Below are 14,914 nucleotides of genomic sequence, written 5' to 3' on the forward strand. Positions count from 1 at the left end.
TGACCGCGGCTGAAACTGGGCGCTGCAAGGGAGCCGGGCGTCGCCCCTCGCTGTCAGGCGCGGACTGTCGGCGCCTCCCGCCCCAGCCCCCGCGCGGGCCGCCGCAGCCACCGGGGACCGGAACGCGCTCCGGGCGCTGTCCGTGCGGCAGGCCAGGGGAGCGGCTTTCGGGGCACCGCAGTGCCCTCCGAGCTGTGCCAGGGTTGCGCGCCCCGCCCTCTCACCGCTCTCGACTCGGCTCGGTCCCCAAGCCGTGGAGTCCGAAAGCAGCAGGTGGACAAGTGCTGGGCGTCTAAAGTCCTCCGCTGCCTCGGCTGGTCACGAGGGGGGCACTCGGGGAGGGACCGAGCCCCGCCCGTCACGCCCGCGGACACGAAAAGTTTTACCTGCCGCCGAGGCCAGGTGCTACGGCCGCCGCGCGCTTTCCGGCACCGCCCGGGCAACCGGACTGCCCCGGGGCCTGGGCAGGTGCTGGGGACTGAGGAGCGGGTGGAGGGAGGGGCGCGGCGCCGGCGGCCGTGCCGCAAGCCCCGCCCGGGAGGGCGCGCGGTGGGGGAAGGGCGCGGGGAGGGGGGTCCGGGTAGGTGGAGGGCTAGATAAAGACTCGCCTTGAAAGGCGGCGGGGCTGTCGCCGCAGCGCCGGGAAGTGGGAGGCGGAGCGGGCGCGCGGAGCGCCTCGCCAGCCCCCTCCCCACTGCCGGTACCGGATGCTTCTCGGCTGCCCCGGCCGGCCGGCCGTGGCAAGGAAGGGCCTCCTCTGCACCCACCTCCGCCCGGTGAGTCTCCCCCTGGGCGCCGTGGAGGGGCTCGGGATTGAGGGCTAAGGCAGCGGCAGAAGTCCCGAAGGTAATCTGGAGATGGCGCCTAATGGAGAAGACCTGGGCCACGAGGTGGGGGACAGTGAGGAGGAGGAGGAGGAGGAAGGTAAGTGACGGGAGTTGCAGGCAGGAAGGACCAGGGCTGGGGGCTGAGCAGTGGTCGGGGGTCTCTGGGGAAGCGGTTCAAGCATGCACTTTGAGGGGGCGAGTGTCGCGCGGGTCGCGCCAGGCGCCGGACAGTTCTTCATTTGCGTCGGTAGAGATCGCCAGAGGATCAGAAATGAACCTCGGTGGGGTCTGCTGAGGTCCTGGTCTCAGAGGGGCTCCCCCTGTGCTCCAAACCCTTCCCCCGCCACCACCACCACCACCACACGCAACACTGTAAGGAGGCCCTTTGGCGCGCTTCTCGTGCCTTCTGGACTTCAGTGGCGCTCGGGGGTAAAAAGGGGGCGTTGCGTCTGGAGGAGATTTGTGGACTTTTGGTGCTCAGATTGGAGAAGTGAGAGGGCGAACCCTGGGACCCGGCTTCCTCTCCTGCCGAGGGCCTTGCGGGTCGGTCCCTAGTCCTTCCAGGCCCCAGCCCTTCTCTCAGCAGGGCTTCCCCGCGCAGGCGATGGCCACGTTTCACATCAGCCCGCCTGGCCCAGCTTTAAGCGCCGAATACTAACCGTTAGGACAGGCCGCTTGTTTTTCGACGTCTGTAGTAATGATTGTGTCACGTGTTAAGTAAATTCAGATAAGAACATGCTTTCAGCGCCTTGTTTCCTTGAGAAACCCAAATCTCCTGCATTGAAATCGCCCTTATCGGGGGAAGGTCGGGCTTGGCTGGAAGAACGTTCCTGAAGGCAACACTGACGATGCGTAATCTCATTGTAACATATTTAATCTTTAGAGCACCGCGAACGAATAAAGCAGAGGAGTTTGCCTGGAGGGACGTAGTGCTTGGTTCCCCCAATAAACTGGTGACAATGGATTGGCTGGGACAGGCTCATTTGGCCCAAGGGGGGCTTAGAGCTGCGTTTTTAAAGCAAATGTTGGAGGCAAGCCGCTTCCATTTTGCAGCGTGCCCCGAGCCACATTTCGTGTTCAATTTAACATCCATGAAAGTTAAACGGCTTTTCTTGCCTTTTATTTTATTGGATGCATTTTCAAAGATCTTATTAAAGTGCATTTATCAAAGTCCTAACATATGTCCGCGGGGTCTTACGCCCACACAATGAGGCTGATTAATAGAAATCCTAATTTCTATCACAATTTATGTCCCCGGGAGATATGTGTGGTCCCCCCTTCCCTTTTTTGAGGGTAGATAATTGGGAAAGTGTTGTGTATTTCGCCTTGAAAAAAGACTAGGGGAGGTAGCTCAGTGGATGCCTGCGTCCTGCACTCACAATTAATTGCAGGGGGGCCTCCAGGTTCTGGGTCCCAAGATCAGCTCTTCTCTCCATGGCTTCACAGAGTTCTTGGGGCTCTGGAGGAAGGCAGGCAGCGGGGCCTTTCCCCAGACACAGAATTTGAGCTCTGTCTCTGGGCCTGGAAAACGGATCTGCCCTATACTTTCTTGATGACTTGGGAGGATTATCCTTCTGGGAGGCACCCAGTCATTCTTCCCCACCTGAGACAATGTTAAGAGTTAACACAATATGGACCAAAGAAGAAAAAACTCACTTTAGGCCAGAACCCAAAGTGGGCTGAGATTTTCTTTCCCTTCCCACTAGCCCCTGCGTTCTGGTCCCTCTGTGCAATGGCTGTGGGTCTCCCCTACCAGAGATTTGCCCCTGTAATGGTCTAGCCCCACAAAAGTTGCACAGTGACAGGCCTTCCCAACCCAGTTACTCCACTCTTCTGCCCCATAGGCTGCAGAGATTTCCAAGACCTGTTTCCTTCTCCCAGGGGCAGAAGGCAATGTCAGTTGGGGCTTGGACCCACCATAGACAAGCCTAACTTTCAGTTTTCTGGGTAGGAACAGTCCCTGCTTGGTACCTGGGCCACACTCGTGGACTTCTTTCACCCGGGACGCCAGAGCTGACCCCCTGCTTCCTGCAGCCCCTGTTCCCCACCTGAAGCTGAAGCCACCATCGGGCCGATTTGGAGGCGAGCGTCTTTATCGCCGGGTGTCAGGGAACAGATTGGGCGACATTTTCCTTCCGCATTGATGTGGAGTGCATGCCACGCTCGAGTCTCCAACCCGCGATAAAATAATCGTTCCCTCAGGCAGAACCTTTGTGTCCGCGCCCGTCCTCGCCTGGGCGGGAAGGGGCCACGCGCTTTGTTCCGGGAGTGAATGAAGACCAACGCGTGCACCTTGGCGCTAACCAGACAATAAACTAATCCACTTGAAGGTTGTTATCTGAGATGGGATATGAGGGGGGCTGAGAGCTCAGCCACATACTGTACCAGGGAAGGAGTTTCTTTTCAACCTCTTTCATTCCAAAAAAAAAGAAAGAAAAGAAATGAAGTCAAACAAATTAGTGTTTCCAAATAAAGGGAAAAGACCTTGTATTTTTAGTGATTGGACGCGCGTTTGTGGGTGGGGAGGGCGAGGGGTGGCCCCTAGGACTGCTGCCGAAGCTTTGGGCTGCTCAAGGCTGCCCCCCCCCTTTGAGTCCGCCCCCCCGGGGGCCCCCCCCCCCCCCAGGACTTTTCCTGTCCTAAACTGCCCTCGAGGACGCGCCTACCAGCAAGCTTTCACCAGCCTGCAAGGGGACGGATGTGAGCAGAGCGCCTCCCAAGAGGCCCTCAAGCCCTGAACAGAGAGGCGCGGAGTAGGGCGCTGGATGCCGCGCCAGCAAGCCCACTTCATCCAAAGGCGCACCAAGCCAGGTTCCCAGGCGTGGGGGTGTGCCCAGGCCTCTCCTTACTTTCCCAAAGTATCTTCCTTTCTTGCCATGTTTGCTGCCCTTAGGAGCTCACCCCTCCCCCAACAGGGGGCGTAAAGCGACGGTGTGGGGCAGCCAGAAGCCGGGAACGCAGGGCGCGCCAGGGCCGCCCCCGTGCTCCGGAGCTCAGAAAAGGCGCTCGTGTTTGAGCTACCTGGGAAAGTAAACAGGTAAACAGTGGGCCAACTTGGAGGGCCACTTGTCCTGGAGTGGGGCCACTTAGCCTGTGTACATTTACCTCCCCTCCTGGGCCTCCGGCGATTGTTCAGTTCCCCCGCCGCCCTCTCCAGCCGCCCGCGCTTCAGTCCCTCCGGAACCCAGAGCGGCGGAAAGGAGCTTAGCGGCCTGGGAAGCTGCCCAAAGGAGGTTCCCTCTAGCCTCCAAGGAGAAAGATTCTCTTCCTCCACTCCCTCACCTCCCCTCGGCCCGGCGACTCCCTTTGCGCCCATCCTAAAAGTAGGAAGAAAGAGTACAGAGTTCGAGATTTGTAAGGAACCTGGAGCCCCAACGCTGAGAATAAAGACCTCTGGCTGCTCTGGCGACGCTGGCATGGGTGCTAGGTGGTGTGTGCTTCACCAAAGAAAACCACAAGCATCTCCCTCCGGCCTAGAACACGCTGGGATCAAATTTCCCGCACCCTCCTCGACTTCGTCCCCAACTTTGCAGCAGCCGAAGGCCCACTGCAGGGTGCTCACGAGCTCCCCGACGCCGGCAGCAGAGCCCAAAGCCCAAACCCAGTCATGGTGGAAGCCAGGACATTGTCCTCCTCTCCTGGCTGCAAGATGGAACCGGGAAAGAATCTACCAAAGAATCCCCAGTGGGGGAGAGTACAGCACATTCAGGTAGAGCTGAAACTGGTGCAAGAGGACACTGATATGTTCAGAACTGACAGGGGACGTTAATAAAGGGCTCTCAGGAGGAGGCGGGTGCTGGGTCCTCTCAGCCTGCTGGCTATGCAGGATCTCGCGTAACAGGAGACCCCTGGCTTGAAAAGGCCAGGCCGTCGTGATCCTGGCCAGACCTCTTGGGGAGTCCTCTGAACGCAGTCACCAGTTTAATTTGCGTGTTAAGGTGCGCGTGTGGCCTGGCCCCCGCTCTCCCGGCTGCACGAAATCGAGAAGCATGCTTTGGGCGCCGGACTTGCCCCTGGCCGCCAGCTGGTCCCGCGCCGGCCTCCGGGCGTCCGCAGGCCAGTCCTGGGGGACTTGCATTTTATGATCTTCCTCTAACAAGCCGAGTTTCTCCCCTTCAATTACGGGCCTCCCAGTGGTATCCCAGCGCCTTTTCAATTGCAAATGTCAGCGCTTTGGAAGAGGACGCGGGAACCACGCAGGCGACGAAGGGATGGGGGAAAATGGACTCGCTAGGTCCCAGGAGACAGACCCTGGGCATAGCGGATTCGGCTCCCCAGGGTGCGGAGCCGGGCGGCAGGAGACTAGGCGAGGCTCCCTCCAGCTCCCTCCCTGCCCAGCTGCCCCAAGGCCAGCGGAAGGAAAAGCACTGGCACAGGCTGGAGTGATGGTGCAGGAAGGAGCCGAGATCAGGTCTGGGCGGGCACGGGAAGTGTGGCCCCGCAAGTGCCCCTGGAAGGGGATCCTGCGACCTGAGGAGCCAAAGACTCCATCTGGTTGAGGCCAAGGGGCAGCCGCGTGGGAGTCTGGCCTGCCCTAAATTGGGCTGGGGGCTTCCTTCTCAAGGCCCATTGTCAGCACTCCCCCCCTCCCACCCCCACCCCCCCCCCCACCCCCCAGTGATTAATTCCCAGGAGCCTGGATTCCGGTAGGAAAACAGAGGTCTGTCTCTCAGGTGCTCTGCCCACCGTGCAGGCTCCCAGGGGGAGGGGAGGGGACGTGGTCAACAGTGGCAGTGCTGATTAGATCCTGGGAGAAAGGCCCACAATGTTGGGGGAAGGGAGGGAGAAGTTGGGAACTAAATGGCACTGGGTGGTTCCAAGCTGAGGAAGTGAGTGGGCTCCAGGGAAGGCGGCTGGGAGCCCCTCCCCCGCCCTTTGGGAGAGAGGAATCAGAGGGTTTGTAAAAAGGGACACTTCTTGCCCAAAGACCATTTTATGTGCAACCCAAGAATTGGCCTGGCCCAAGTAGACTCATTTCTGACCCTTCCCCATCCCTGCAGCCTGCCCTGGTCCCCAAGAGACACCCCCCTCCCCCATGGGACGGAAGAATCAGAGAAAGAACCACAGGAAGCTCTCTGCAATGCTTGGGTTGAGGAACTTTTTCTCACCAGTTTAGCCGCTCGGTAACAATGGTTGGGGCAGGCCCACCCTGCCCCTGTTTCCAAACTGGGCCTCTGCGACTCCTGAAGAACCAACTTCCCTCCTCAGACTGGACCGGCCGGAGAACGCCCCCGTTTAAGGGGGGAGGGGAGGCAACGAGAAGAGAGGCTGAGAAAGACGGAGGCTGGAAGGAGAGGGAAAAGCACGAAAAGTAATGGGTTCGAGGAACACGATTCAAACCAGTTTCTAATTCTTGCAGGGAAAAAAAGAAGGAGGGGTAGAAAGGAAAAAAAGGAGGAGAAAGAGGAATGGGGAGCGTCGACATGAAGGGGTTTCCTTAATATTGTGGACGGATTCAGAAATGAATGAAGAGATAGTCCATTGAAAAGGGTTGAATGCCATGACAACTAGGAACAACCTTAGATTTATTCCAAACAGTTAGGACACATTGAAAGAGGGCGTCAATCATGTATTATTTCGCCACTGAAATAAATGCAAAAACCGCGCCGGGACAAAGGCTTCCAACGGGAGCGGGACATTTGTCTACATTTCGCTCATTGTCCGCAGCTTAGCAATCGGTTTGTATTTGTGTTTGCCCGGGTCCGACCACCCAGGACGCGCCGACGAGGGGCTCGCTCGAACCTGGGCCATTGTCACCCACGTCACATACTGGGGGCGAGGCGGCGAGGGCCGCAGAAAGCCGCCGAGCGGCTCGGGGAGAGGCGCCCTCGCTAGGCGCTGGCAACCCGGGGGCGGCAGGGGCACTGCGGCGGCCGCAGCTGCGCGCGAGGGGGACGCGGCGCCCGCGCGCTCCGCTCGCCAGCGCTGAGGCGACCCCGGCCAAGGGCAGAGGGGAGCCGGGACCCCCCGCGCGGCCTTATGCGCCCCTCCCCGCCCCCAGGCCAAGCACCTTCCTGATGCTCTTCTGGCGGGGACGAGCATCAGGTAGCAACCGCCCCCCCTCCCCCAAAACCCCTCGAATCAGGGGTGGGAAGTGCGGCGAGGGTTTTTCCTTCCTAGCGCCGAGGAGGAGGTGCTGTCCCAGAAAAGTTCAGTTCCCGGGCCGGCGAGAGGTTGGGAACTTCACACAAACCCAAGGCGAGCTGGGAGCCTGGAGCGTGTCCTCGAATCGCGCCTAAAGGGGACGAAATTAAAGGACTTGCGTGGGAGAAGGAAACTCTGGACAAAACGCAGCATCCTCCGCCCGTCCCGCGTACCTTCCCCCGGCTTTCGGGGTCCCCATCCGGGGTGGCGACAGCGCCCCCGCCCCCCACCCCTTTCCTCTCCTTTCCCGCCGCTGCACCTCTCCCGGAGGCATAATAGGGGGCAGGAAGGTTGCCGGGCCGTCCGCCCTGCCCTCCACCCGGTGTACGCGGCCCTCGGAGTCCCAGGCGGCGGGGCCGGGGTCCGAACGCCGCCCCAGTTAGAGTCCCCCACCCCCACCCCGCCCCTCCCTTGGGCCGCCTGCAAGGCCGAAAGTGAACTGCGCAGCGCTCCTCGGCCGCAAAGAAATGGAGGGGGTGAGGGGGTGAGGGGGGAGGCGGAGAGAAGGAAATAAATAAGTCTTTAGCAAATAAAGGGTGGCTGGAGAGGGGGTGTCGCTTGGTGGTGGCTCCAGCCGGCCCCGAGCCATAACCCTCTCCTGGGTTTCGGGCTCTTTCGGCGTTAACTAGAATCAATTACTTGCCTTGTCATTTCTAGTACTCAACCTTAAGCCTCAACCAAAATATTGACCTAGGAGGCTTACAGAAGTTGGGCTCTTGCCATTTGAACCGGATCTTGTTTAGGGAACCACCAGCGATGGAAAGGAGAGATTTCCGCGGCTCAGACTTCGCCCCCTCCCCCTTTTCCACAGGCGCCACAAATCGCCAATTTTCCGGCTTGCTGGGGGTGGGCACGCGGGGGCGGGGAGGTAGGAACCGGTGAATGTTAAGGAGGATTTCTTTTCCCTCCTCTTGGTTTCTGTTTTGTTTTCTCTCCTCCTCAGCTTTTTTTTAAGATGCAATTCGTTAAAACAGCCCTTTCAAGTGTATGGACTCGCGAGCGACGCGGTGGTCCTTTGTATGTAAATACTGGGTTAAAAAAAAAAAGGCTCGCCCCGTCTTTGCAATTAATTGACACGTTACACCTCTCATCTTGCTCTAGAGGGCCGTTGGCTGGGAGCGCGGAGCTCCCCAAAACCCACAATTTCACATCTGCAAATACTGTCTTCATCCACTTGACTTCCAAGACCCGCCCACACGTGTCCAACCTTTGCGTTTTAACGTCTCCCCCCCTTTTTTTTCCACCCTTCTCTCGCTCCCTCTCTCGCTCCCCCTCCCTCACTCCCTCCCTCTCTTTCTCCCCCTCCCCCCTCTCACCAGGTTCGTGAGTGGAGCCCAGCCTTATATGGACTGATCGCTCGGGCAATGGCCCATTTTTTCCTCGCCACCAGCCGCCACCGCGCGCCGAGCGGCCGCTGGAGCCCGAGTTGACGCCGCCTTGGCACCCCTCCTGGAGTTACAAACTAGGGCCCGGCCCGCGGCGCTCCGGGCGCAGGCCGCCAGCTCCCTGCGTTCATTTCCCCGCGCTCTCGGAGAAGACACAGACGCTGCATTGGACTTTTTTTTCCCCCCTTTCCCTTCCCTATAGTTTCTTTCTTTTTTAAAAATAATAATTTTCTCAATAATTAAAGCCCATCCCCCCCTCCCCTCCCCCAATCCTTCCCCCCATACCCCCTTCCCACCCCAATTGGGGAGCGCCACGAATTGACCAAGTGAAGCTACAACTTTGCGACATAAATTGCGGGGTCCAGAGCCATGTCGCTGACCAACACAAAGACGGGGTTTTCGGTCAAGGACATCTTGGACCTGCCGGACACCAACGATGAGGAAGGCTCGGTGGCCGAAGGGCCGGAGGAGGAGAGCGAGGGGCCGGAGCCCGCGAAGAGGGCCGGGCCGCTGGGGCAGGGCGCCCTGGACACGGTGCAGAGCCTGCCCCTGAAGAACCCCTTCTACGACAGCAGCGACAACCCATATACGCGCTGGCTGGCCAGCACCGAGGGACTCCAGTACTCGCGTAAGTAGCGGAACTTGGCCGCCGCGGCGGTCGCCGCCTGTCTTCCTGTGGCCGCAGCCTGGGCCGGACGCTGGGGGAGAAAGGGGACGGAGCCGTTTACGCCCGATCCCTCACCCTGCACCCCGGAAAGCGTTTCAGCACTTGTTTAGAAGCCCCTAATACTTTCCTCCGCGTCGAGCCCTGCTAGTCCCAGAAAAAGTCTCGGTCTCGGATATTTTTTTCAAAGCGAGAAATTAGGAGGAAAGTTGGGGGGGGGGGGGACTACTTCCCAAGGGCTGGTTACAGCAGTCAGCTGGGACTGATGGCTCTAGCTGGGGCTCCCCCGTTCGGACAGCCGGGAGGGACTGGCCTGGAGCACTGGAGCGAGCCAGCAAGCCTCGGGGCATGGGGAGAGGGTGGGGGAGGCTCCCGGCGGCCCGCGTATAAATGGCTCACCCTGCCCCCTGCGCGATCATAGAGGACGCTTTGTGCGGCGCGGAGGGTGTCGAGAAAGTCGAAAGCAAAAACGAAGGCCCCCAAAAACCTGCCTTAAATGGCTGAGCCGATCAATGCCGGGATTGTGGGATTTTTCTTTTAAAAATCTGCCCACGTCTCTCCCGAGAGGAAACTGCTTAAGGGGGCCGGAGCCCTGAACCCGCGATGATCATCTCCGTGCGTCACTCCCCCGAAATACGCACCCACACTGTGCGAACCCCTAGTAACGCACGTCCCGAGCCCCCACTCCCGCCGCTTCTCCTCTTTCCCCTGGGGGAGGCCGATGGCTTTGTCATGCGTGGAGCAGGGCTGGGGTCAAGGCGAAGACAGTGGGGCCGGGCTGAGGGGTGCAGAGGGCTGGGGGCGCACCGAGGATCCCGGGCGCACAGGGTCTGGCCCAGCCTGCGCGCGGCTTCCAGTAGCCTGACGCGCTTCTCTCTCCCCCAGTGCACGGGCTGGCGGCCGGCGCGGCGCCCCAGGACTCGAGCTCCAAGTCCCCGGAGCCCTCGGCCGACGAATCACCGGACAATGACAAGGAGACCCCAGGCGGCGGGGGGGACGCGGGCAAAAAGCGGAAGCGGCGGGTGCTCTTCTCCAAGGCGCAGACCTACGAGCTGGAGCGGCGCTTCCGGCAGCAGAGGTACCTGTCGGCGCCTGAGCGCGAGCACCTGGCCAGCCTCATCCGCCTCACGCCCACGCAGGTCAAGATCTGGTTCCAGAACCACCGCTACAAGATGAAGCGCGCCCGGGCAGAGAAAGGTATGGAGGTGACGCCCCTGCCCTCGCCGCGCCGGGTGGCCGTGCCCGTTTTGGTCAGGGACGGCAAGCCGTGCCACGCGCTCAAAGCCCAGGACCTGGCAGCCGCCACCTTCCAGGCGGGCATCCCCTTTTCGGCCTACAGCGCGCAGTCTCTGCAGCACATGCAGTACAACGCCCAGTACAGCTCGGCCAGCACCCCCCAGTATCCGACAACACACCCCTTGGTCCAGGCCCAGCAGTGGACTTGGTGAGCGCCGCCGCCCGGAGACTCGCGGCCCTAGGCCCTGGCCCCACCCCGGCGGCGGCGGCGGCGACGCGGACTCGGTCCTTAGGGTGATTATTATTATTATAATTATTATTATGGAGTCGAGTTGACTCTCGGCTCTGTTGGGGAGGCGCGGGAGGTTGCCTGTGCCTCCTTGGAGCGGCAGATTCCACCACCCAGCTCTGCCCCGTCCTCTCCTTGTGAACCTTTGGAGAGGACTGAACTATAAGCCGTGTTTACAGAATGTTTGCGCAGCTTCACTTTTTTGCCCCTCCCCACGGGGACCGAATCGTCCCAGCGTTAACCTCCTCACTTGTGAAGAGAAAAAGACCAACCCACTCCCCACCCCCTGCTTTTGTGAATTTTGTAAAATATATTTGTGTGAGTAGCGATATTGTCAGCCGTCTTCTTTTAAAGCAAGTGGAGAACACTTTAAAAATATCGAGGATTTTTCTCCTTTTTTTAAATAAGAAAATACTAAATATTTATGGCCATGTAAACATTCAGACAACTGGTGGCAGATTTCGATTTTCGTTGTAAATATCGGTGGTGACTGTTGCCAAAATGACATTCAGGACAGGCCTGTTCCCCCTCAGGGCCTAACTCCTTTCTTTGTGGTTTTTTTCGGTTTGCTTACGTTTGGTTTCTCCTGCTCTCGTCTTTCTTTTTTTATTTTGTTCAGTGCAAACATTTCTTAAATATGAAAAAGGAAAAAGTGTAGGCAAGAAGCCCTCTGCCCCATCTTCCGGGTCCTGAGCCCCGGAAGTTGGAGCTCAGCGGTTCGGTGCGTTTCCCCAAGAGCGCCGGGCGCTGAAAGCTTTCGATTTTTTTAAATAAGAATTTTAATAAAAATCCTGTGTTTAAAAAAACCAAGCCCAGCCCTCCTGTTTGTCTTACTTTGTCGCCCTGCGCCAGGCCCGGAGGCCTTGGGAAAGGAGCCCGGCCAAACGGCTAGCCGCGCTCTCACCCGGCTTCCCCTCGGAGCCGGGGGCTAGGGCCGCGCGAGGCGCTGGATAGACTCCCCGGACAGGCCTCACTCCGAGCCCCGGACCCCGGGCCGGGGCGGAAGCGCTTGGCCTCGGGCCTGCGAGCTGTAGACCCAAAGGCCAGGGTCGCCCGCCCTCTCCTGGGCCTCTCACCCGGCCTCGCGCGCTGTCTGAATCCGGGAGGAAAAGTGGAAAACGAGAAGGCAAGGAGAGCAAACCTCCTCGCTGCCCCAAATCTCCGAGTGGCTCCTTCAGCCTGAGAAGCTGTTGAAGCCTCGATAACTTTCACTTTGTCGCGTTTGATTTACCTCGCGCTAAGAAGGGGGCGGGGGCGCTGAGGTTGAGACTGGTTTGCTTTCTCTCCGCTCCCACCCCCTTTTCAAACTTGGCGGACGCCAGCGGCCCAGGAGACAGGTAGAAGACCTGGGCGCGGGAAGGGAGGAAGGGTGAGGCGGGTTTCGGGGCGCTCGAGGCAATAAGGAGGGACGCGGGGACCGGGACGCGGGGGAGGGAGGGGGGTGCAGCGGCCTCCTCTAGGCTCTTTGGCCGGGAGAGCTAAGGACTCGGAGTCAGTGGCAATCCCTGCAAACGGAGCTTTCCCCCTTCTCTTCCGCCCCCATCCTTTCCCGGTTTCCAGCCCCCTCTCCCTGGACCAGGTCCGGTGCCTCGTCCCCTCCTAGCATTTGGCTGCGCGCGATCGCCCAGGCCAGCTGTTTGGCATGAAGCTGGGTGAACTGCTTGCTAGAAAGTAGGAGTTTGGAGGTAGGGTAGTGCGCCCCGGCCTCCGGGGCTGGGGTGAGGAGAGCGGGCAGTGAGCAAACAGCCCCCGGTTCGCCTGGGGGAGGGCGCATGGTCCATCCCTGGTAGAAAACTGATTCCCTCCCACCCTTGTCGCGGGGAGATCTCCTTGGCGGATGCTAGCGCACACTCGCCGGCGCGGGGGAGCGTCTCAGAGGGCCATGTGGACTTGGGGGGAAGGGGTGCCCCTCTCCTCTATTTTTCGGTTTCTGAAAACACCCAGGCTCTGTAGCTCAGGGCCCAGCAGGTGCTCTGCGACGCCTTGGGATCGAAAGTTGGCCCCATTCGGAAATTGTATCTCTAGTTTTCTCTCGAGCTCCACCTTCGTGGGTGGGGGTGGGGGTGGGGGTCAGGGGGCGAGGAGGCCGAGGAAAGGGAGCGGTCCCAGCTGACTTTCTCGCTCCGTCTAGTTGATGATCAGATTTAATTGAATATCTAAAGCAAACATGATTATCCGTGTGACCAAATCTGCGCGTCAGTAGCACTCAGCGCAACACGCCCAGGGACGTGATTACACGTTATTCCTGCGTTCCGCACCCGCCCCTGGATAACTGAGGGCGCTGGAGTCTTTCTAATACCCTCCTAAATGTCCTTTCCCATCTCCAGGTTCATCCGGGTTCATCCAGGTTTTTCTAAATGCAGAAGAGTCTCCCTTTGTTCCCCACATTAGCTTGGAAACGTTTGGAGTTTTATTTCTTGCTGTCTGTAAAGGCCAGAAGAATTCTCCCCCGAATAGTTTGCTGTGCAGAAGTCGAATGTTCAACCTGCCCTAATACCAACCACTCCCCCTCCCACTAGTAACTTCTCTGTAACCCCCAATCCGCGGAGAAGGGAGGTGAGAGTTCCTAGCCCCTTGGAGTGCAGTTGTCACAAGGCCTGAGGCACAGCTCCAAGACTCAGGCCCCAGGACTTCTGGGGGCCAAGAATGATCATAGGAACCCCCCAGACCTCCAAAGAGGAGGGAAGGAGCTTGGAAGGTCCAAATTCTCTAAGGCTTCCACAGTATGCTCGTTGAGGGCGCGTTTTGGGCGGTAGCCAGGCCCGCGAGCCCGCAGTCTGGGTGTGCGCTCGCGCGGCCGGGAGCCGGGGAGGTGGGTCCAGCGCCTGCCTCTCTCTGTCCTCGGGTCCCTATAGAGTCAATAAAAGCGCCCGCAGAGCCCTGTGTGGCCCTAACCTCAGCGCCCTGGGAGCGCACCCGGCGCAGGGTCTGCTACGGCAGTCTATCTTCGCCCAATCTACAGCGGGCCGCACAAAACGGCACAATGGGAGAGCTGGGAGCCGGGGATGTTAGAGGCGTGCATATTAAAAAGGGACAGAGAAAGGATCGCGGGGGACAGAGAGAGGGGAAGAGGGAGAAAGGGCCCGCCGCCCCCCGCACCATTCAGCGCGCTTATCGCGGGCAGTGAATCCCGGAGTCAGGCAGAAGTCTCCTTGGGGTTTTGTTGGGCCTGTCACTGGGTCCCTTTGTCATCCGCGGGCTCCATGCTGGATTCCATATGGCCAGCTGGGCCGAGGGAGCGCGAGGAGGGACCCGCACAAAACCCAAATTGTGTCCGGCTTTCAAACCCTGTATTGTTGTCTGTGAAAGGAAGACGCATTAAAAATTCGTGCTATATCTATTGGGGAGGAGGTTGGAGGAGGGGAAAAAAGCCACCCCTGTCTTTGATGGCTTCAGAGGGCGCTAGCCCCGCCCAGGCCCCATGACACGCCGAGAGCTGGATATCTTTCTCTCTTCCCTCTCTCTCCCTCTCTCTCTCTCTTTCTCTGTCTCTTCCACCAAATACTGGCTCTAACGCTCAGGCTCGGGTCTGCGAACCGTATGCCCTAAGCGTTGCGGCTCCTTGAGCGCGCTTTGCATGTTGCTGTGAGCAGAACTGGCAGTTAGCTTCTCCTGCCTGGGAGCCCCGCGTCGAAGCCCTCGGACCGTGCTGCTGCAGGAGGAGATCCGAAGTGCTTGGCCCTGGGGGATGCTCGGACCCCGCAGGCTTCGCAGCTCCACGGTAGATGAAATCCAGTCCTCTTGCTCCGGCACCGGAACCGGAACCGTGGCGACGCCTGAGCGTAGAGAGCCACCCTTCTACGCGCTGCGGGAAAGGCTCGGAGAGGCCGAGGGACGGCTCAGTCCTGGGTCCAGCTGGATTTTGGCTGCGGGCGGCTCTGAGGCCCCTTCCACCTAGCCAGACCACCAATCCCCTGTCATTCGAATTATGCGCAGGGATCCCACGGGCATCTCGGTGCGACAAGAAACCAGTTTAAGAACTTCTTTCACCAGCCCCCCACGCCTCATGTCGGAGGAAAGAGGGACTTCCTCTCTGATTCTCAATGTCTCCTGCACCGTTTGGCTAGCAGAAGGCAATGACAGAGACACAGAGCGGAGCTTCCCAGGAATTTGCCTGCCGTTTGCCTCTCCTAAGCAGTCCGAGTCAGCGTGGGGCAGTCGCTGATCTTTGGGTCATGCCTTTCCCCAATACCCGAGTCAAAAACCCCCATAAGCATCCCCCAAACGAAAAATATGTGCTAAACAAAAAGAGCTCGTGCTGAGCTCGGTGGGACTAAAAATAGAGCCTGCGCGTGTCCCCTTGGTCAAAGTCACTCAGCCCTTAATGACCACAACTGAGATGGTGGAAATTCCAGCTAATCCAACATAT

The 14,914-nt window shown here is 59.3% G+C and overlaps 1 protein-coding gene across 1 annotated transcript; it reads left to right on the forward strand.

Annotated features, from left to right (window-relative positions):
* The first annotated feature begins 8,725 nt into the window (after positions 1–8,725).
* NKX2-2 (NK2 homeobox 2) lies at positions 8,726–10,785 on the forward strand. The gene is made up of 2 exons (XM_046677922.1): positions 8,726–8,984; positions 9,906–10,785. Exons 1-2 carry the CDS (start codon positions 8,726–8,728, stop codon positions 10,466–10,468), a joined length of 822 nt encoding a protein of 273 aa, XP_046533878.1. The 3' UTR covers positions 10,469–10,785.
* The last annotated feature ends 4,129 nt before the right edge of the window (positions 10,786–14,914 follow it).

This window comes from Equus quagga, chromosome 12, assembly GCF_021613505.1.
Source record: "Equus quagga isolate Etosha38 chromosome 12, UCLA_HA_Equagga_1.0, whole genome shotgun sequence".
NCBI lineage: Eukaryota > Metazoa > Chordata > Mammalia > Perissodactyla > Equidae > Equus > Equus quagga.